Genomic DNA, 21,208 nt, shown 5'->3' with positions numbered 1-21,208 from the left:
AGGTATTACTTAACCTGCATATGACACTTTAGTCTTGACATCTACAATAGGATATTTTAGATCTTATCTTAGGATTTCCTGTATTTTCTGATCAACACTAATGCTGTATTCTATGACACTTAGCAAATTGCTGCTCTGCAATTAAAAAAGTTAAACACTGTCTTCCAAGTTAACTGCTTACATTCTTATTTAACTTGTATTTTTTTCTGATACTTCACAAGTTTTTCATGCCTCCTCTTACAAAGTCAGTTGCCAGTATAACTACTAACTACTAGAGAGTAACATATCTTTCTGCCTCTCCTGTAATAATATTTCTTAGGACAGCTTCACTCTCTGATAATATCAAGACTTCGATCATAAAAGCATTGCTTTTTAATTTTGGGAAAATATGACTATTTTTTTAAAAAAATCTGGCTTTCAGATGGGTTTATTTGTGATTATCTATTGTTTAAGCTTTTCTGCATATTTCTTATAGAAAACACCTAAAACATTCCTTTCAGTTTTTCAAAATTGATTCCTCAAAATTGAATTATCAAGCAATTTTGAGTTTGCCTAGATATTTCATTTTTGTAATGAGATCAATATCATTTACTGAAATCTTTTTTTGCCTTTATTACTTTTTGTTGGCATATGATAATCAACAAATTATTAGTGGGTGGTAACTTGGTTATTTCTTAGGTGAAAGTAGGTAATTGTTTAGTGACCATCCTCTTTACTTTCAGAGTTTTTATAGTTTTAATAAAATGATGGTTACTGCCTATCAAAATGCATTCTTTGAAATAATCAGGCTTTGCTGCTCTGTTCCTATCAACAAAAAGGATTTTGTCTACAAGAAAAATTGATTGATTTTAAATATTGTAGTTAATTAGCCATATTTTGTGTGTCTCTTTCTAGACGCCTGCTTGGCATTATCACAAAAAAAGATATCCTTCGACACATGGCCCAGATGGCAAACCAAGATCCCTCATCAATAATGTTCAACTGAACTCAATAGCTGAGGGAAGAGAGGAAAATGAAGAGGAGGTTCATTTGTTGAACAGTACAACACTTTAATATAAGGCATAGTTTTTGCGATACAAAAGAAAGGCTGGATTTTTTTGAAAAGTAAACTGCTGGAATTTAGGAGTTGATTTAGGAAAATGTGGTTTTACAAAGTAAGAAAGATGGAGAAAACAAAATCTGAAAACCTGCACTGGATGCACTCTGAATTGTTAGATCTGCCATGATAGTGCAGTTGGACGTTGTATCAATTCATAAGAAGTTCATAAGCTCCAGTTTGGGCCTTGCTGCTTTAGCATGGAAGAAATTCATGGTTAGTTCCTGTTTCTGAATCATCTTGAATTGAGCTGTCCTTTGAAAACAAAGATTTGGCCCATTTTACAACAGACCATTATTGATTTAATTCATGAAATGTAGTTATTCCGCATTACCTCTTTACATTCCAGAAGAGCAATTCTCTCTCCTGAGCCCCAACTGAGCCTCCTTACAATTGATGCATCTTATTGGAATGGTGGTTTCTCATATTGAGATGTACTGTGACCTGCTGAATTTGATAACAAGAAGGAAGCATTTCTTGTGCCATTTAAGCTTAAGAGTTTGGATCTCATAAAAGTCTTGTGAGTTTAGATCTACTGCAAAAAGAACAGATTGAACAGGTTAATTAACGGGGACGAGCATGTTAAACCCTGCAGTTTAGTAATTGCAAGTTAAACAGCCAAATCTGTTTAAACTATGTTTCTGTTGCAAAATAATGATTTATGCAATTTTTGTACTATTAAAAACCCTGTTATATACCAATTTTTGTGAAATGTAAAGAGAATACTACTATTCTACTAAGAACTGGAACAATTCTGTTTAATTTCTGTTCATTCAGTTTAATTGTGTACCTGATAGCAACTGCATGTTCAAGCACTGGAGAATATTCCCCCTAAATGAAGGTTTTTTTTGTTTTACATACCTATATCAAATAAAGGCAGGAAAGTGTTATAATTTGCACGAAATATACATATTATAGTGTTTGTTTCTATACATTAGGATATATTAAATATAAATGAGTCACACTATTGATTTTACTTTAATAATGTGATTTTTATATTCTAAATCCTCCATAAACTTGGCAAATTTCTAATGAAAGAATTTTTATATTTCTTTGTAACCCATCCTGATACTTGATTGCCAGATTTAAATTCATTAGTGTTTAATTAAGGGATTAGATTATTAATAGACCCTTATTTGTAAATATTACAGAATTTAAAATGATTATTTTGAGGAATTTTGAAGTGGTAATAATTGATTTGAAATGGAATTGAGCTACTTGAAAAATCTGTAATACATAAATAAAAGCCAAGAATTAACATAACAACTAAATTTTACCATACCTAATTTAAAAAATTTGCATTTTGAATATTAATTTATTAGGGAGAAGTATTTCAAATATTTGATATGAGGTTTTATTTACCTAATAAAACTGATATATTGTTTAAAGTTCACGAGTGATGGCCAATTGAAAATTCTAAAGGTTGTATCATCTTAATGGTTATTCAAATGTGAATTAGTGATAAAAGTATAGTTGTATTAGGTTTGTTCGCATGGTATGACTTCTACTTTTTGTTTGAACTTCCTACCTCTATTGATAAGCTTGTTTTGAAAGTAAGTATCAAAACTATTATCAAAACTGCACAGGAAGTCACTTTAAGGAGGGCAAACAAAATCAGATGCTTTATTCTATGCATTCAAGCCCTTGTAACAAGAGGTTATTTTTGTTGCCAAAGTAATAGTCTGTATTTTTTCTTGTAAATCATATAATCCAAAGATACTGATCCATGCCTTTGAAAAAAATATTTCAAAGGATTATCAGAATAAAAACCCTGAATCAATACTGCAAACTGCTTTGTTAAACAGCCCAGATAATATTACATGGCTTTTCAGAATGCTTGAGAATGTTTTTTCTGCAATAATTAATCATTCATTGTGATTAGATATTTCAACACCATTTCAGAGAAAATTATACGTCGGGGGGCTAAACAATGAATTTTGTACCTGTATACCTTATATTTATAAATTATCTTTAACAGAATTCAATTTATGTATAAAACATTTTAGAAAACTTGGGATGCTTCCTCTAACTAAACATTTCTTTGTTAATCATGCAGATCTAAAATGATTTTTCCTGTAGCATGTTTTTAAAAATCTCATATATACACTTAGTTTGCCATATGCTCTCTACCAAAGTTGCCTGTTACATTAATTTACAATGCCCTTTGTGAAGTGATACCAATTCATACCCAGATGTATTTTAATTTAGTAATTCATATCTATAGTATGATCTAATGCAGTGTTTTATGTTCTTACCCAACTTCTTACAAGCACATAAAATGTGCCTCTGCTCATGTGTTAAGAGAGTCTGAAATTAGCACATCTGAGCATTCAACAAAAAGGATTTTACCTGTAATAATAGAACTAATTAAAGAGCCTTATTTATATTGGAACAGAATGGGATGTCTGGGGGAGATTTTTTTTCTTGCTTGAACAGTTCAGTTGCTGATTATAACAATTACACCTGTAATATTTCTAGAGATGTATTAAACATTGATCTTAGTGTTTTAATTTATACTGGTGTGCTAAAACTGCATTTCATTACAGTAAAATAAAGTTTTGTTACTGTGATGATTTCATTAGAAAATGCATTAAACATTTCTGTATGACTGTTTAGATTTATTTATTTTTTTGCTTTATTTAATTACAGTATAGTAGGCCATGTTTCCTTATCTGAAGATATGAGAGCCAAAAAATAAAATTGAAACTAAAGAATAGATTTTTCCACAGAGCTGCACTGGTCAAATGCAATAAACAAGAAAAAATATGCTAATAATTAAAGTATCTAGCACTATAGCCATCAAATACATGTCTGTAAAAGTAATGAATGAACATTAGATTCAGGCTGTGCCAACAAAACTAACAGACCCTGAGAAAGTAATATAATTTGACAGTTCATTTTTTTCTCATGCTGCCAAAGTGTTTTCCCAAAAATAAGACCTATCCTGTTGTTTTCATTATCACAATATAAGCCCTGCCCCCAAAATAAGCTCTAGTTACGCGTCATCTGAGGGTGAACATGACCAGCTGACTCGCTCACGTCAGGAGGGCCCCTGTGGGAAGAGGAAGATTTTCCTTTTCTTCCCGAGCAATTGCTGCTTCTCTCTTTTGGTGACTGCAGAAGTGGCTGAAAGGGAAGAAGCCGTCTGTTCTTCTCCGGAACTATTTCAGAAGCCGCCATCGCCAGGCTTGAGGCCTGACTGCTGGGGGTTGATGGTGCTGTTGGGGTCAATGGTACTTAGGTAGGAGCAGCTCCCTGTGCTATCTGCGCAGCTGCTGCGCAATCTGCTGCTGCCCTGCCTGACCTCTGCTCTAGGCACCGCCCTGCTACTGCTCTCACAACACCCACTGGCCAAGCTCTTGGCATGCCCCAATCTCTGCCCACCTTGCCTCTTGGCCCTGCTGCTACTAGTACACTTCTCAGCCATGGCAGCTGCCAGAGTGGCTGCAGAGCAGTTGCTGCTGGCCTCATGGGGGCTCTTTGCCCTCCTGGCTCTGCTGCTCTTGGCTGCCCTGCTGGGCTGCTCCTGTTCTTGTGGCATCTGCAGGCCAAGCTCTCAATGCACTCTAGCTTCTGCCCGTTATGCCTGCTGGCTCTGCTGCTGGGACACTTCTTGGTGGCAGCCCGTGCTCTACTGGCTGACATGCGTGTGCTGCTTTTTAATTGAAGTGCAAGTTCCTCAAGCTGGGGTTGCATATGCAGATGCAATGTGGCCTATCCCTCCGCATCTGTAGCATTTCAACTGGCTTCGCGGGAGGGTTGGTCTTGGGGCCGGCTGTGCTGCTTCGGCCTCCCATTGGCCGGATGGTCTCCAGTCTGGTTGTCCTCTCCTTGGTGTCTGGTTGCTTCCTCATATTATTGGCGCACAATTCGCAGTCAACTTTTATGGCTACTTAGAATCAGGGGTGGCATCCTACCAGTTTAACATCCAGTTCACTGATCATGTGCTTTGCAAACCTGATTCACCATGGCTCTGTGCGATGGGTAAAGGTGTCCATAGCACTCTAGTTGGACTCCAGCAGAGTCAAGGAATAAAGCCAGTTGATCTGAGTCCCCATCAAATTTCCCTCTGAATCGGGATGGTTCGTTCAGCACTGATTCTCCCTCATCATGTTGAGCCCCGTATGCCTGCGCTCGGTATGTTTGTCTGTCTCCCTCGGCTCTAGTTCATAGAAGGGGAGCGTCCACCTTGGGCAGCTTGCTTGTTGCACAGAGGTGCCACCCACAGCCTTAGTCTCAGTCTCCTCCTGGTGGGTGGAGAAGGGGGCTGTGTTCCTATCTGCTCCTTCCTTCAAAGAGCTCAGCTGCAACCCGGTCTCTCTTGGGTGGCACAATGGCCCCTCATCACAAAGGGTGGTTCAGTCAAATTTCTCCCTCAGCTGTTCTAAGGATCTCCTCAAGGATTACATCTGAGTTTTTAGGAGTGTGGTCTGTTACCAGTCCCTCATACATTCCAGTCTTCCTAGCTCACTCAGGGGTTTTCCCCAACCCTAGGCGCTAGGGTGGGGGAGCTCGACCTCAGCTACTTTAGGGACTTTTTTCTACCAATACTCATCCCTTTTCATTTTGGTTGCTGAGGCGGGCATCTCGGCCTTAATGTCCAGAGAGGCCTGCACATTGGTTCTGACTAGGCTGCTGGTTTCTGAAGGTCCCTGGGTGGGGGCAAGTTCTGCCCCGCTCTGGAGCAGGCTCTCTTCTTATAGTCCACCCTCTGACATGGCAGCCTGAGTTTCTCTCCACGCACCAGAGGTGTTGGGAGAGAATTAAGAGTCTGGGGCTCAGGAATCCCAGTCATTTTGATTAGTTTTGAGAGTATTGGCTTGCTGTCAGGGTTCAGACCAATGCCCTAATTAAATCATGAGCCTCAAGCCAAGCTTCCAAAGAAATCCAGTTATTTATTAAGGGTCATGTCGACACAGAACAAGTGAAGCCAACTGTGATCACACTTAATTCACACTTTGTTTCTGAAACTGTTTCCCCCTCCCCCCCAAGGTGTGTCATCAGTCACATTACCCCAATGAAGGAATTTTGCAGGTTGTAGAAGTCTCTCCCTCCAGCCAATGGAGATGGCCTTGACGTTTGCCAGCTGGAATGTGCTTTGTTTTGACTGAAGTGTAAGTTCCTCGATGCAGCTATGAGGCTCAATTCCCCATCCCCCTGCCTATGGTAACTCAAGAGCAGATCAGGAATGCTTCACGAGTTGACAATACCATTCAATCTGTTCTAAAGTTTGCATCAATTTTACTAGGTAAAAAATGTCGTCTTTCAAGTTAAACTGCAATTCAGTCTGAATACACAAAGTACATTGAAGATTTGTTGTATATTACAAACTAGTGAAATATCCGTTTTGACTTTATCAGTGTACAACACAATCCTTTTTTGCAGTTCCTTAAGTTTCATTTTTATCTTTTAATTCATGGGCTTTATGTCATTAAGATTTTTTATAAATCCATAGTTTTCTCTGTAAAACAATTTTTTTAATGGAGGCCTTGTAGCATATATTCAGTGGATATAATAAGTCTACATATACCTGTTAAAATGTCAGATTTTTGAGATGTAAAAAACCAGACCAAGATAAAATCAGAATATTTTCCACCTTTAATATAACAAGCTGTATAATTCAATTGGAAAACAAACAAATACTTTAGGGGGAAATAACAAAAAAAATAGAATACTGTTTCCCCAAAAATAAGACCTGTCCAAAAATAAGACCTAGGTTTTTTTCGTGTGTGATATAACCTGAAATAAGCCCTAATTAAGAGTCTACGCAGCTGCCAGCTACCTATTCCGTCTGGTTGTTCACAGTACTGTAGAGTGCCCCATCCGGCCCGCACCAGCTTACCTCAAGGCCCCTGAAGCCGGCTATCCATGCCCCAACACCTCGAAGGGGCAACACTGACAGTTGTGGCTTCCAGTCTACTTCTACCTGCTTGTGGTCACAAGTGAGCAGGAGGCTGAGCAGGGTGCCATGACCGTGAGGCAAGGCAGATGTCAGGGCGTGGATGGCCTGGCTGCAGGAGCCCTGAGGTAAGCCAGTGTGGAACATATCGGGAGCTCCACCCCCCGCCTCATCTCGTGGTTGTGACACCAGCACGTCACTCGGCCTCCTGCTCCATTGTGGCCATGAGCAAGTAGTGTGCCAGCGGCCACGCAGGATCATGCTGGATGTGTATATACCCTCTCATAAGTAGGGATGTGTCTTAGCCGATCACATTCAAAGTTAAATAATACACACCTGTCATCAATTAAAGTGACTCTGATCAAGCCGATATAAAGTTTAGATGTTCTAGTAGTTTTCTTACACTTACTCAGTTGCCTCTTAGAGCAAAAGCCGTTTTCAAAGAGTTTATAAATCATCAAACGGATCTCATTGCTGGAAGGTATCAATCAGGAGAAGGGTACAAAGAAATTTCCAAGGCATTGATTATACCATGGAACACAGTGAAGACAATTATCAACAAATGGAGAAAATATACCACAACAGTAACACTAGGTTTTGTGTCGACTGGATGTCCTTCCAAAAGGAAAAAATAAGAAAACTGGTCTGACGCGTTGCCAAGAGGCCTATAGCAACATTTTAAAAGCTGCAGAAATTTCTGGCAAGTACTGATTCTGTGTTACATGTGACAACAATTTCAGATATTCTTCATATCTGAAAGAATAGGGTTGCAAGATGAAAGCCTTTTCTTAGAAAGAAAAATATCCAAGCCTGGCTAAATTTTGCAAAAGCCTACACAAGTCTTACAAGCAGGTAGGAAAATGTGTCATATGAGACCAAGGTTGAACTTTTTGACCATAATTCCAAAAAGTATGGTTGGCACAAAAAAGCATTGCACTACCAAAAGTACACCATATCCACAGTAAAGCCTGCTGGTGGCAGCATTATGTTTTGGGGCTTTTCTTCAGCTGGAACTGGAGCTTTAGTCAAGACGGAAGGAATTATGAACAGTTCCAAATATCAATTTTGTCAAAAACCTTCAGACGTTTGCTAAAATACTGAAGGTGAAGAGGAATGTCATAATGACTTTAAAAATTGACAAAAGAATCAGGAATTTTTAGGCTTTTAACCCTTGCTTAACTCTGCTTGAGTGATCATAAAACGCCTAAAGTCAGACTAGATGAGGCACGTCATTCTCCTGCCTTCTCCTGTAGGTTCCACCACAAATCCGCGTTCAACTAAAGCGCACTCGCCGAAACCGCGTAGCTGACGTCATCACAGCGCGACAACAGCTCGGAGAAAAAAGCACGCTGTAAACGCTAAAGCTAAAATTAACCCCTAAACCTAACCCCCCTAAACCTAATCCTAACCCTTAACCTAACCCTAAACCTAACCCTCAACCTAACGCTAAACCTAATCCTAACCCTTAACCTAACCCTTAACCTAACCCTAACCCTTAACCTAACCCTAAACCTAACCCTTACCTTGAATTGGCTTGCTTTCAAAGCGCTATTTAAAGCGCCCTTTTTTCTCTGCGGTCACTGTTGTCGCCCTTCTGATGACATCAGCTATGCGGTTTAATCGGGCGCGCTTTAGTGGAGCGCGGTTTTGTCGTGCCACGTCTCCTGTAGAGGGCGCTTTTTTAGAGGCTTTTTTAAACAGTTAAGCACTAAGCAGAGTCATCCATGGTGACTCTGGCAGCAACTAGCTCAGCCTGACCTCAGCTCTTGCCTTTTTCCTTTTACATTTTTTTTCTTTTCATGATGGGAGTGGTGAGGCTGCCTCCCCTGCCTGCATGTCACTAGTCATTACAAAAAAACTATAAACACTATAAAACTTTTCAGAAATATGCAATATGTTCCAAGTACCAGGAAATAAAAAAATATTCATAAAGAATAATAAGTATTAGTATTACACTTATTCGTGAATATTTTTCTCTCCCAGCACTTGGAACATATCTGCATACATTTCTGAATTCTTAGCGACAACACAAAGACTATATTTTAACAAAATAAAAGAGTTGGAAGGGACCTTGTAGGTCTTCTAGTCCAAGTCTCTGCTCAGGCAGGAAACCCTATACTATTTCAGGCAAATGGTTGTTCAATCTTTTCTTAAACATTTCCAATATTGGAGTATCCACAACTTCTGAAGAAAAGCTTGTCCCACTGATTAATTGTTCTGTCAGGAAATCTCTCCTTAGTTCTAGGTTGCTACTCTCAATTTTTTTCCATCCATTGCTTCTTGTCCTGCCTTCAGATGCTTTGGCGAATAGGTTAACTCCCTCTTCTTATGGCAACTCCTTATATATTGGAAACTTTTGAAAAAGTTTATTTTCATAAAGCAACTTATTAAGGAATGTACAGGGTTCTGCATAGAACAGCTTAAAAATAATTATTTTATGAATCTTCACTATAAGTTATATTGGAAACAAAAAGTTATTAATGATTCATATAATTTAGATTCTATAGCCAAAATAACTAATTTAGAAAAAACGTTTATTTATCATACAATAAGTACACAGTAGAAAAAACATTTAAAATTGATAAACTAGTATTTTACAGTATTTTAGTGTTTCTCATGCTGCAAGTAGATTTACCTTCTCTTTTCTTCTATTAGCTAAGTGATCTTCAATTATCTCTGCAAACAGATTTCTTTTCAGCAGACTATATGCAAGAGGCAACAACTGGCTGATAACCTTGTGAAAATACTGCAAAAAATTAAAAGAATGGTAATAGTTTTATTGAAATTGATAATGCATTTCAGAGCAACATAAAATATTTTAATTTGTTTTTCATTTCCACCTTTTTCTCAATTTCTTAAGCACTGAAATTATTATATAACTAGCTATTCTCTATTGACCTTTTGTCTATGGAGATTTTCAGTCATCCAGGCCATAGTCGTTCATCCCAAAGGTTCTTTTCCAAAAGGCAACTGGATTTTGTTTTTCCTTAAAAGACATTTAGCTTATCATCCAACATGCCTTTTGAAAAAGCACCTTTGGGACTACTGAACTTTTGGAGTCATTTGTTTCAGAGCCACATATACAGAGACAAGGATTCATATCTCAAACAATTACTACAGAGAAAAATATGAACTTACATGTGACCCACAGCAGAAGAGATCTATGCCCAGTTCATATCCCATTCCATAGTCACATTCATCATTAGCAAACTGAACGAAAGTTAACATTTCCTGAATGGGAGCAAAGGCTTTCAATCTCTGGTCATCATTAGAAGCATCTACAATGGTTTTACAAATTCTTTTGAGATTTGCTACGAAGAAAAAGATTCCATGAGAACCATATTACAATATATTCTAGGACTGTACAATTTTTAAAATTTGATTTTGGAGAGATGCGTTTGGGATGCACAGGAGCACAAATTGCAACTGCAATTCATTAAAGCAGCTGCAATCTGTTTCTTCTGCTTTGTGCTTCATACTAAGTGTGATTTACATTTAGAAGCACTTCTTCCAAATCAAATAAGCACTGCACACCTCTATATATTCTCTTTACATGCAATATATGTATTATTTTAAAACCATTTTTAACTGCACAATATATGCTAATTTATATCATAAATCTTCCAAGATTTTGATAGTATCATATTCCAGTTATTATTGGTATTATTTTCCATCACCTGTCTTACAAAATAAGTGCAGAATTTCAACCTAAACTCCCACTGAAACCAATGGGACTTAAATCATGATAATGGTTCCACCAATTTAAAGTGGAATTAAATGCAACTAATCTAAGTCTAGCCTAACGAGTTTCAGGACAGACATTCAGTTGCTGCTATAGGAAAGACTACTACAGTACTTTTAATGATATGCTCAACATAAGAACATCCTGTCTTAATAACAATTATTTGTCTGTATTATGATTGTACATGTATACTGCTTTTTTTTCTTTTTTTTGTATATTGAAATGGAATTATAAATACCATCAACACAAAAGGGGGTTTGCTCAGAAGCTGAAATACACCAAGTGAATTAGAGGAAGAGTGGGAAGCAGAGGAGAGAAGAAAGATAGGAAGAGAGGGATAGGAGAGAGGGTGAAGGGGGAAGATGAGGTGTATAAGGAGGAGTGGTAAGGGGAGAGAGGAGAAGGAGAAAGGCAGGGGAAGTAGAGTAGAAAATGATGGAGGGAAGACAGGATGTAGAAAGGGGGAGGAGAGAGGGAGAAGAAAGTGTAGGATAAGGTATAGATATGGTGTATGGAGAGCAGAAGAGCCAATAACTGGGTTTTTCTTTTTTTTTCTTTGGTAATTGATGGTAAGATGAATTGATGTAATTACTTAATAATACAACATGATATTGACTATGTAATAGTATACATGTATTTATATGCTATGAAAATGGAAAATAAAAATTTTCTATGTGAAAAAAAATAACAATTATTTGTGCTATGGAATTCTGTTTTTAATGACCTTATAAGATAAAACATGAGGAGAAAACTAATTACTAAATTTATTCTAATTTTTTTTTTAATGTTAATTGCTGTCCACTCTGCAGGACTCTGGGAAGATATGTTTATTGTTTCCTTTTAAAGGCATTTGGTCAAATGTCTAGAGGCACACTATTAACAATGGTTCCGTTGAAGTTTTAATTTTCTATTTTGAGAAAAGTTCTACAATACCTACCATTTGTTTCAGGAAGCTCTCTGTATCCAACATTATTCTTATCCAGAGGAACAACTAAACCAGCTCCGTGAAATGTCTTTGTTACTATCTGTTTTGGAAAATAAAACAAGTAGTACTTTACATACCTTAACCTTAGATATTGTGTGTAAATACACTAGTCTTCAAATACAAAGCATATGTTTTGCTTTTATTGTTTAATTTATTAATAAGTCAAGTGCACATTTAAATAAGATATCCTGCTAATTTGAAAGAAAAGAAAGAGAAGAGTCCTAGGTAAATTGATTATTGCCTAGGGGATTCCACTAATAATTAGCCTCTAATGCAGTGGTTCTCAACCTTCCCAATGCCGCGACCCTTTAATGCAGTTCCTCGTGTTGTGGTGACCCCTCAACCATAAAATTGGCGTCTCGGTTCCTAAGATCATCAAAAATATGTGTTTTCCGATGGTCTTAGGTGACCCCTGTGAAAGGGTCGTTCGACCCCCAAAGGGGTCCCCACCCACAGGTTGAGAACCACTGCTGTAATGTCATCTCTCCTATATACTGCATTATCAAACAAATGGCAAGCTTAGACTAGATACTACTTGGCAAATTAAGTGGGCCTAAGAGGAATAATGTATCAAGGCTGCATAATATTTCCTGACAAGCAACCAAATGCTCTATTAAAGAAAAAAAAAGCTAACTCTGGTTGCATCTCATAACCACAAGAACAATTATCAGATGTAAGCAAAAGCTTGCATGTATCATGGCAGTCAGAACAGTAGAATGTTTTGTTTACTTCTCAATTCATGCAACCAAAATAATAGTGACAAATTCAGTGAGAATGCAGGCGATTTTACTTGCAAAATGGCCATAAAGAGTTTTAAAGAGCTTTACAACCTCTTGGTAGATTCTTGTGGAAAAGGCAATTCACCACTGGAAAGAATTTAGCTGGGCTTGATACAGATATAAGAGTGACAATTGTTCATCTATTTATTGTTGCTGAAATATAACAAACAACTATCCTACATGCAATCCTCATTTATCAACCACAGTTGGAAACAGCAACTTGGTCATTAAGTGAAGTGGAGTGAAGCTAAGTTTTTAATGAGTACTAGTTTTAATGTTTGTAAGCTGCACTGCCCAGAGTTGTCTCTGATGAGATGGGTGGCACATAAATTCAACAAATAAATAAATAATAAGCAGTGCTTATGATTTTACTTCAACTTTGCTTTAAAGGAGCTACAAAGGTCATAAATGCAGGAACTGGTTGCAAAGTTATTTTTCATCACCTTCATAACTACGAACAGTCACTAAACAGGGACTACTTGTAATAATGTAATAACTATACAATATAAAAGCCTTTATACACAATAGTGATTAAGATCACTATCACTATAAACAAAAAACCACAAATTCCATATCATGGAAAGATAATTGAATATACATGTATATGTTGGTTACATTTCCCCCCACCCCCACCTTGTATTAACATATGCTAAAGCTTGAAACCAAATAGGATGTAAAATGCCAAATCATTAAAGAATCCTTAAATTTGTTAAAATGTCAGCCCAAAAATATCCAATCGGTTCTGAATATTATCGGGAGTCCAATAAACAGGAAGCAGTGTTTTCTGATTAATTCAATTCTTAAATCAGTATATTTTACCTTTTTAAGACTGGATGGTAACTGAGAACTAAAGTTTTTCATCCTTTAGGTGATCTGTAATGTTTACAGCATGCTTGTTACTATTTGCATACTAGCTATGAACTCAACCTTTTATTATGCTGAACCCATAATAATTATGGTTTTGGAAGACTTAGAATTAAACATATTTGAGCACAAACCAGGGGAAAAAAATAAATGCTGTATTAAAGTTTACTGAGTTTGGAAAAAAAACACATCCTACCTTCTTATCTCGCTGTTTTACCTTCAAGCTTTTTTGTTCCAACGAGTAACCCAATTGTTTTGCTGTTTTAGTTAGCTTTTCATCTATGTCTTTTAAGAAGCCACCTCTCTTTTTATTAGTCAGTTCTTTAAGCTTTTTAGTCAAAATTAATCTGAAACAAAAGCGCACAAAATCATACAATTCATTGGTCTTGAAGACTCAAACATGCCTTTTACTAGCTAATAGAAGCACACTTCAAAACAGCCCAATTAGTAGAAATCCCAAAGGTTGCTCCTATGTGTACCAGAATAGACTTCTAATAATCAGAAGTACTATGAAAAAGTTATAAAGAAATGGAAACATTTTTGAAGTGATTCCATGAAAGGAATTTTACCAATGACTAAATAGCTGTTTCTAAACAAATAGGCACCAGATTAAATCTTCATCCTTTCATATCCATATGTAAAACAACCCTGTAACTAGGCTTTCAAAAATTTTCTGTGAAACATTCGCTCTTAAGTGTCTATGGAGATTCTCAGTCATCCAGGTCATGGTTGTTCCAAAGTTGCTTTTTTCAAGAATCAACTGGACTTTCTGGTTTTTCTTTGAAGACGTTTCACTTCTCATCCAAGAAGAGAAACGTTTTCAAAGAAAAACCAGAAAGTCCAGCTGACTCTTGAAAAAAGCAACTTTGGGACATTCACTCTTAAGAATCACATTTTACATTAGGCTGAGACAAGCAAAAGCCAAAAACAATAATAAAAAAGTTCTGATACATATTTTTCAATAAGCTGCTAAAAATGTAGCTGAATATATGTTGGAGGAAACAGATGTAAAACATACAAAAATAATTTTCACGTCACTATATTCAGAAAGATTAAATATGGAAAGTTATATATACATCTTCCAATATTACAAACCTGAATATAAACTATGTGAGTTTCTTATAATGCTTTAATGAAAAATGCAATGTATAGAAATGCAACAGAAAAGCAGAATTCAGCCATACCTTGTAGAAAATATTTTGCAAATTAAAAATATTACATGGTTGTCTAAAAAATTCCCAAATTAGTATATAGCAGCAAATTACTGAACTATTTAAGTAAGAAATTTTGAGCAGCAAACTAAGCAATATTCTACCATTAAATTCTGAGCCAAGTACAAATTCCTGTCATAAATAAAAAATTGCATCACCTTTTTCTGGACCATGAGACTAGATTCTGACTTTCATAAACAGGGACTATATTGCAACTATTTTTTTTTTACAAGCAAGAGGATTCTATTAACAGTAATGTATATTTAAACAGTTTTAAAAGAGGAAAAGAGGAATGAGCTTCATCCCAATATTTCATTTTCAAAATCATTTTCTCAAAAATAAGAACATCTAAAATATACTGAAGTGATAAGGGGTGTATTTTTCTAATTGAAATGGTGTAGAGCATTAACTATATGTGAGTAAAAAAAAAACTCCCTTGCAAACTGAGACTACTATTTCCAAATTAATCTCTTTTTACAGGATGTAAATGTTAAATTCTTACTTTACAGCAGCAAATATATTGTCACCAACTTGATAAATTGTACAGCCTTTCTGGGTTTCAGTTTCACCAACACACACTGGCAGTTGATCTGGTATATCTCTATAAAATATACAAGATATTAAAACTGAACACATTTTAAGAATTAGAGCTGAAGCAGCTATGTTACTATAGAGAGATTTTTAAGCACTATTTTTCATATCCCAAAAAGTATTTTAAAAGATATGTGCAAGACACCTATCCTTCAAATTGAAAATTTTGAAATGAATCCTTCAAACTGTAAATATTTCATGTTTCAGACATGGGATTCCAATCAGAATAACCCAAATTGCTTCCAGATCAGATGATTACTTTATGAAATCTACTTGATTACCTCTAGCACAGCTGGATCAACATTGTCTGGAGGATGACTAGACTGCAAATTTAAAGTGTACCTAATAAGATTTCAAATTTTATCAAGAATTATGGCATAGTCTTAATTAAAAAACAAAAAAGACAATATAGGTGAAATTCTCTACATTGGAAAACACAGTTTTTATGGAGCTTTTTATTTTACAAAAATGCATCCACAATAGCTTTATGACAGTCAGTATAATAATAAAAGTAAATTCTATTGCATTGAATTCCTTAAATTGAATTGCTAAATTGCTTAAAGGAAAAGAACTTTTTTAAAACAATAAAACAAACTTTTTAAAGTTTGGTTGTCTAAGTCAACATTGGATAATACAATCTAGCACAGATAGATTCTGAAGATACCAACTCTAAATTCACCTGCAAAATAAATCAAAACATGCCAGAAAACTTCCCAATGGCAAAATGATTTTTATTCTATTCCAAAATATTCTTGGCAAGTACATATGAATTAAACATCCTAATGTCACACCAAGAGAGACAACATATCCTTTGACAGGGTGGATTTGATTAAAATTGAGTCAATTTAAATCACGATTTAAATCACTAGTAAAAAGGCTCGATTTAAATCAACCCAATTTACATCATAATTTTTAAAGAGCAACTGTCATCTCTGTCCCACAGTGGCTCCTCCTCTAACCCACGGTTGACTAACCAACAGTCCCATTCACTTTAATGAGACGACTTGTGATGCAGCAGTGACACAAGGTGAGGGACATGGCAGGCAGCAGGTGAGTAGATGCCCACTAACAGGCACTGCCATGATGGATCTGAAATGACAGGTGCTCTTTAATATTATATTTATAAGCTGCTTAGAAAGTTTCACTTTCATTTTTACTGTTGGCCCTTCCTCCTCACACTTAGTGCCTGGTGGTACAGATGCATTTCTCTTCAAACAATCATAGAGTTTGCAAAACAATGGTATAAAGGAATATTCCTGAACTTTGTTTTATGCTTTATCTCATGGTTACTGTGAAATTGTATGAATGCATCAATGTAGTGCATCTTTACCTCAGCTTGCAGGCCTTGGATTCATTAAATGAGTTTACAAAAAATGTAAATATTGCAGAATATTTAGCCTCATGTTACATAACTAAGCTCTATTTTATGCTGAATACACTAAATTATTAATGTATCTTAAAAAGAAAACTATCTTTAGATTGTTATTCCAAAAAATATTTTATTAAAATAAGTTTGATTTAAAAAAATCAGATTGAAATAAAAAATATTTTTTTTAAAAAAATCTATTTTTATTCACCCTACCCTTTATCTCAAAAAAATTATGTTAGAAATGTTTTTCAACTTTATATCCTGCTGAATGAAAAAAAATCTTACAAAGGAAAACTCAGTAATACCCTGCTCATTGTTTTAAAGCAATAGCAGGAAGAACATCATTAAAGAATTATTTTTCTCCTTCAGGCCAAGGTGTTTCTTACCTGAAATATCCCATATGATATTGTGTTTTGCTGTCTCCAATAATAATTGTCTGAAATTCAGGAGGATCATAAAAAAATCTCCAATGAAGGTTGAAATTTATTTCTTTTGATTTACTAGTATTTATATGTTTTCCAGAAAGAATGTCATATGGTCCAACAAGCTGAAGTCCAATACTTGATTTGAGAGCATCTACAACATAAAAACACTTATTGTTATATGGTAATTGTAAATATATATACAAAATATATATTTAAAATTATTTAAAAGGTGCTATTGTTTTTACTTATTTATCTGCTATCCTTTCTGCTTCTAGGGTTAATGGAAAGGTTGCATCTAACACTTTGGATTCACTTTCTCATTAAGCTCACAGAATAAAGTACTATTTGTTTATTCTATTCAGCTTATATGGCCGCCTATCTCACTATATTGACCCTGGGCAGCTAACAACAATTAAATATAAAACAAAACCAACAATGAAAATAACATACATAACTAGCAGTCAAGGCAAAAACAAACCAAAATGTAATTAACATAACTACCTCTTGGTCATGTTACACAAAGGTTGGAGAAAATAAAGACTAACTCAAACAAAAATATTGGATCTCTGATCTGCATTACATGAAAAGTTCTGGGTTTGATTTAAGTTTCCTACAGCCCATTTTTAAATACATAAAATTAAATACATTAAATATACAAAAGTTATTGTTTTTATATAATGTATGCTTTATCTATCTATAATTCTATCTGTTCTCAAAGATTAGGGTCAAATCCTTAAAAAGCCAAAATTGCTCCCTATACAGAGAGCTATAGTTCAGCAAACCTGGAAGAATTAAAAGACCGATAAAATAAAAAAAATAATCCCAAAATGGCACTCCCCACAAGAACTGAACATGCTGATTTCCATGGGATGGTGATTATTAGAAAAAAACCAAAAAAGTGAAGGATAAATACATCTTATATTACATGTGGAAAGGACTACTAGTGATATTAAATAATATCAAACTATAGTATCAACCATAGCATACTTCTAGCCCATAGCATACTGAAAGACATTGCCTTATGGTTTCCCTCTATTCTTTGTCGTCAAGTCTAATCTGTTGACAAGAAGTCAAGTGAGCCAATCAGGCACAGTTGGCATGCTCCAGATCCCATCAATTAAGCAATCTCACTTGATGATACTTCTTGGTCATAACACCTGCCTTCTGCAGAGCTATTCCATCTCCTCCATCTTGTCTCCACCCTAGTTATGTTCAAGAGAGCATTGAAAACCTGGTTCTTTTCCCAGGAATTGGGTTCAAGTGGGTGGTAAATTTGTATTTTAATGTCTGCTTTACTGGAGGGGAGTGGGAGTGTATGTGGATTTGTTTATTTTAATTGTATTACTTTTACTGTATGCTACCCAAAGTCATTTTACAATTGGGTAGCCTCCTAAATTTCTAAAATAAATATTAAAATGTTGAAGATACTGTTATGCCTAGAACTGCACATGCACACAACTATATATATGTACACACATAAAAAAATTCATATAGAGAAGATAAACATTTAAGAGCTACCACAAGGCTTGTCAGGTTCCAATTCCTCACAGAATTTCCAGAAATGATAGAAGTCTTCAGGCATCTTGAGCCGGTAACAGCTTTCAATTTCTTGGCGAATACAATCAGAGACATCTGCTTTGCCAGCTTGTACATTTTTTACTTCTTTAATGTTTTCAGCCTACCAGTAAACAGAAAATCAAGTAAGAAAAAACTCATACATTTATCATTTTAACACAACAAAAAGAAACCAAGAGTTGAATGTAATCTGGGGGCTAACTTCTCATTTGCAGCAGATAAAGCAGTGTACTAAGAAATAAGCAGCAAAGAGAATATATAATTCTCCATATTGTTTATGAGCAACTGTTTAGAGATTTACACTAAGAAAAAAATATGCCAAGTTAAAGGAAGTTACACATTCTATCCTCATAAATCCCTGCTTTTAAGTAACACATGATGAGACCAAGACACTTTGTATGAATGTATAACATATTTGTTATTGTATTGTATTCTGAGGACAGGAGGTGATATTAGAATGGTATTTTGAACTCTTGTCTCTCCCAGTAGTTGAAGGACACAAAACTTCCAGTTCTTTGACAGAGTGGGAATAGAGATGGGGACATATTACTGATACCTGCTTTTGTGCTTCTGCATGACGTCTCTGCTTTCTACCTCCAGCCATTCTGGTACCTGTTGTGGCCATTGCCATTGCTATATTCTGTCTTTTGCGATTATAACAGTTTCCAAGTTCTCCTTGGTGCTATGTCAATCAAGAATAGAAGAGGATAAGACAAGGCGCATATACTGCAATTTGGGTAGCTAGTAAATGTTAAAGATTACTGGTACAAAAACTAACAAAGCAGCAAGCAAAACATTGTAGTATTGCTCCTAAACTGTTAAGTTCATAATTTGATGTTTACTTTTAAGCTAGCACTTCTGAACTGAATGGGAACTTCCCAGAAAATATAGGGATATGTTGTGATTTTAGACATATTCTTGCTGAGGAATATGTCTGATATCTTGTATAGGAAAACAGTATTAAACCAATGTTTCTAACTACTGGTACTATTGTAATAATATGGTAGATATTTGGAGTGCTAGGTTCAAAATAATTATGTAAACAGCATTTTCCATTTTGATTCCTTCCAGATAAATTTATTCCGATTCTTACTATCCTAAGATAGCATAATCATAATGGTTAGAAACAAGTGTTTTGGTTAACATATCTGGAATGAATCAGATTAGCAAACCTGTTTTAAACAGACAAAAGTAAGCTGACAATGCCCTGAGAAGACATCTTTAATTACACTTTTGTACTTACTTTTCCAAGCCCCCCTGAACTCTGCAGAATTTATTTCAAAGCAAATACAAATTTCTATCAAAGCAAATACTTTACTACATCATTCATAAATCTCAACAGTAAGAGAGAAATACAGAGAGACTTGTTTGTACCACAAAAAATGGAAATGCAAACAAACTCTTAAAGAGCTGTTCTGGCCTTCTGACTATCCTTGCTAACAGAGGCAAGAGGAAAGAACAAGCTCAAAACCAACGGATTGGAAGTAGCTCTAAAGAGGAGAGCTGTATTAAGCCTGTTGTAGCAAGTTCACTTGAAAAACTTTATGGCACCTTAAATGTTCATCTGAAGACTAGAGTAATCACAGGTGTGTGTGCCTATAGCAGTCATACATGTGTTCATCTTTAAGGCACCTGCAGACTTTGTGTTTTTTTAATAGGAATCGAGAAAACTGGGTCAATAAAAGAGGAAATCGGTAGGATACACAGGATAATCTGAAGGAAGGCAAAACGTATCTGGAAACGAGGACTACTGAACCCAAGTTTCCTTACATTTTTATTACAACACGCAAAACACCCACCTTCCCTACACTATTTTACAGAGGCGAAAAAGGAGGGAGGAGAAAAACAGCATCTTATAAAAAGGAAAAGATTACAACGAGGTGGGGTAAAGAGACAATAAAATAGACAGGGAACAAAACAGGAGGCAACTATTAGAAACAAGAGTGAAAAACAAACAAATTAAAAATAAATAGCCAGGAAACTAACAAGCTTCCTTACGACATCAAAACGAAGCCACGGTTCGTTCCAGTTCGCGCTTCTCGCTCTTTCTCACGGAAGCGGAACTAAATACTATCCCAGCAGAGTGGAAAACGATGAGCAGAGTCTCCTGTGCTACCGCCCGGGCTTCGCGGGAAAAAAGCGCCTCTGGCTGCAGGGCGGGGGAATTGCTGTCGGAGCTGTTCCCCCCCCCCCACTTCCCTCCTTCCCCCCAAAAAGGAGTTCAGCCGACCTCATCTCGAGTCATCTCTATTTTGAGAGTACGGAGGCTACTGTAGATAAAAGTGGTTTCTCTTCCGCTGCACCTTTAAAGACGCGGGTTGGAGGAATTATAGAGTCAGTGGTTGTTATCGTAATAGAATTTCTAATGGGGCCAAAAGTGTATGTATGCACCTCCTTGTGAATTCAGTTTACTACTTTGCAACCAGACTTCTGTAAATTTATTTTAAACAATAAGAGAGATAGAATTCCAAGCATAGTTGGTATACAAGACTAAATATTGTTGGCCTGCTTTGTATTTCCCGCTCTATGGCTTTCTTTTGTCAAAATAAAATGGGAAGAAGGCAATAAAATATGCTAATTGATACAGACAAAATTATTTCAGATGAACAGAAATAGCAACAGCAGTAACACCATAGTGCTTTAGAGCACAGTCTGGGCAGTTTATACATTTG

General features: G+C 35.9%; 2 protein-coding genes across 7 annotated transcripts in view; one reads left to right on the top strand and one right to left on the bottom strand.

The window, feature by feature from the left end:
* Positions 1-3,711, top strand: part of CLCN3 (Cl-/H+ antiporter 3) — a 47,218-nt gene extending 43,507 nt beyond the window's left edge. For all 4 annotated transcript variants that reach the window (XM_087724592.1, XM_087724594.1, XM_087724593.1 and 1 more), the window contains one exon: positions 895-3,711. In XM_087724592.1, coding sequence (XP_087580718.1) covers positions 895-1,053 — 159 coding nt within the window. In that variant the 3' untranslated portion in view covers positions 1,054-3,711. The remainder of the gene's footprint in view (positions 1-894) is intronic.
* A 5,801-nt stretch (positions 3,712-9,512) lies between these two features.
* On the bottom strand, positions 9,513-20,646 carry HPF1 (histone PARylation factor 1). Of its 3 annotated transcripts, none has more exons than XM_087724589.1 (9): positions 20,535-20,646; positions 19,093-19,218; positions 18,480-18,639; positions 16,923-17,112; positions 15,079-15,177; positions 13,562-13,712; positions 11,675-11,762; positions 10,134-10,306; positions 9,513-9,741 (listed from the first exon to the last, which is right to left on the bottom strand). In XM_087724589.1, the coding sequence occupies exons 2-9, from the start codon at positions 19,165-19,167 to the stop codon at positions 9,610-9,612; spliced, it is 1,068 nt and encodes a 355-aa protein (XP_087580715.1). In that variant the 5' UTR covers positions 19,168-19,218; positions 20,535-20,646; the 3' UTR covers positions 9,513-9,609. The 3 variants fall into 3 exon arrangements, with proteins under 3 accessions (XP_087580715.1, XP_087580716.1, XP_087580717.1); XM_087724590.1 differs by having other exon boundaries at positions 20,523-20,570; XM_087724591.1 differs by lacking the exon at positions 20,535-20,646 and adding an exon at positions 19,780-20,483.
* Between the last annotated feature and the right edge of the window lie 562 nt (positions 20,647-21,208).

This window comes from Thamnophis sirtalis, unplaced genomic scaffold, assembly GCF_051295495.1.
Source record: "Thamnophis sirtalis isolate CommonGarterSnake01/CBP01778 unplaced genomic scaffold, rThaSir2_p1.2 scaffold_10, whole genome shotgun sequence".
Classification (NCBI taxonomy): Eukaryota; Metazoa; Chordata; class Lepidosauria; order Squamata; family Natricidae; genus Thamnophis; species Thamnophis sirtalis.
This window is presented reverse-complemented; position numbering and strand designations above follow the sequence as displayed.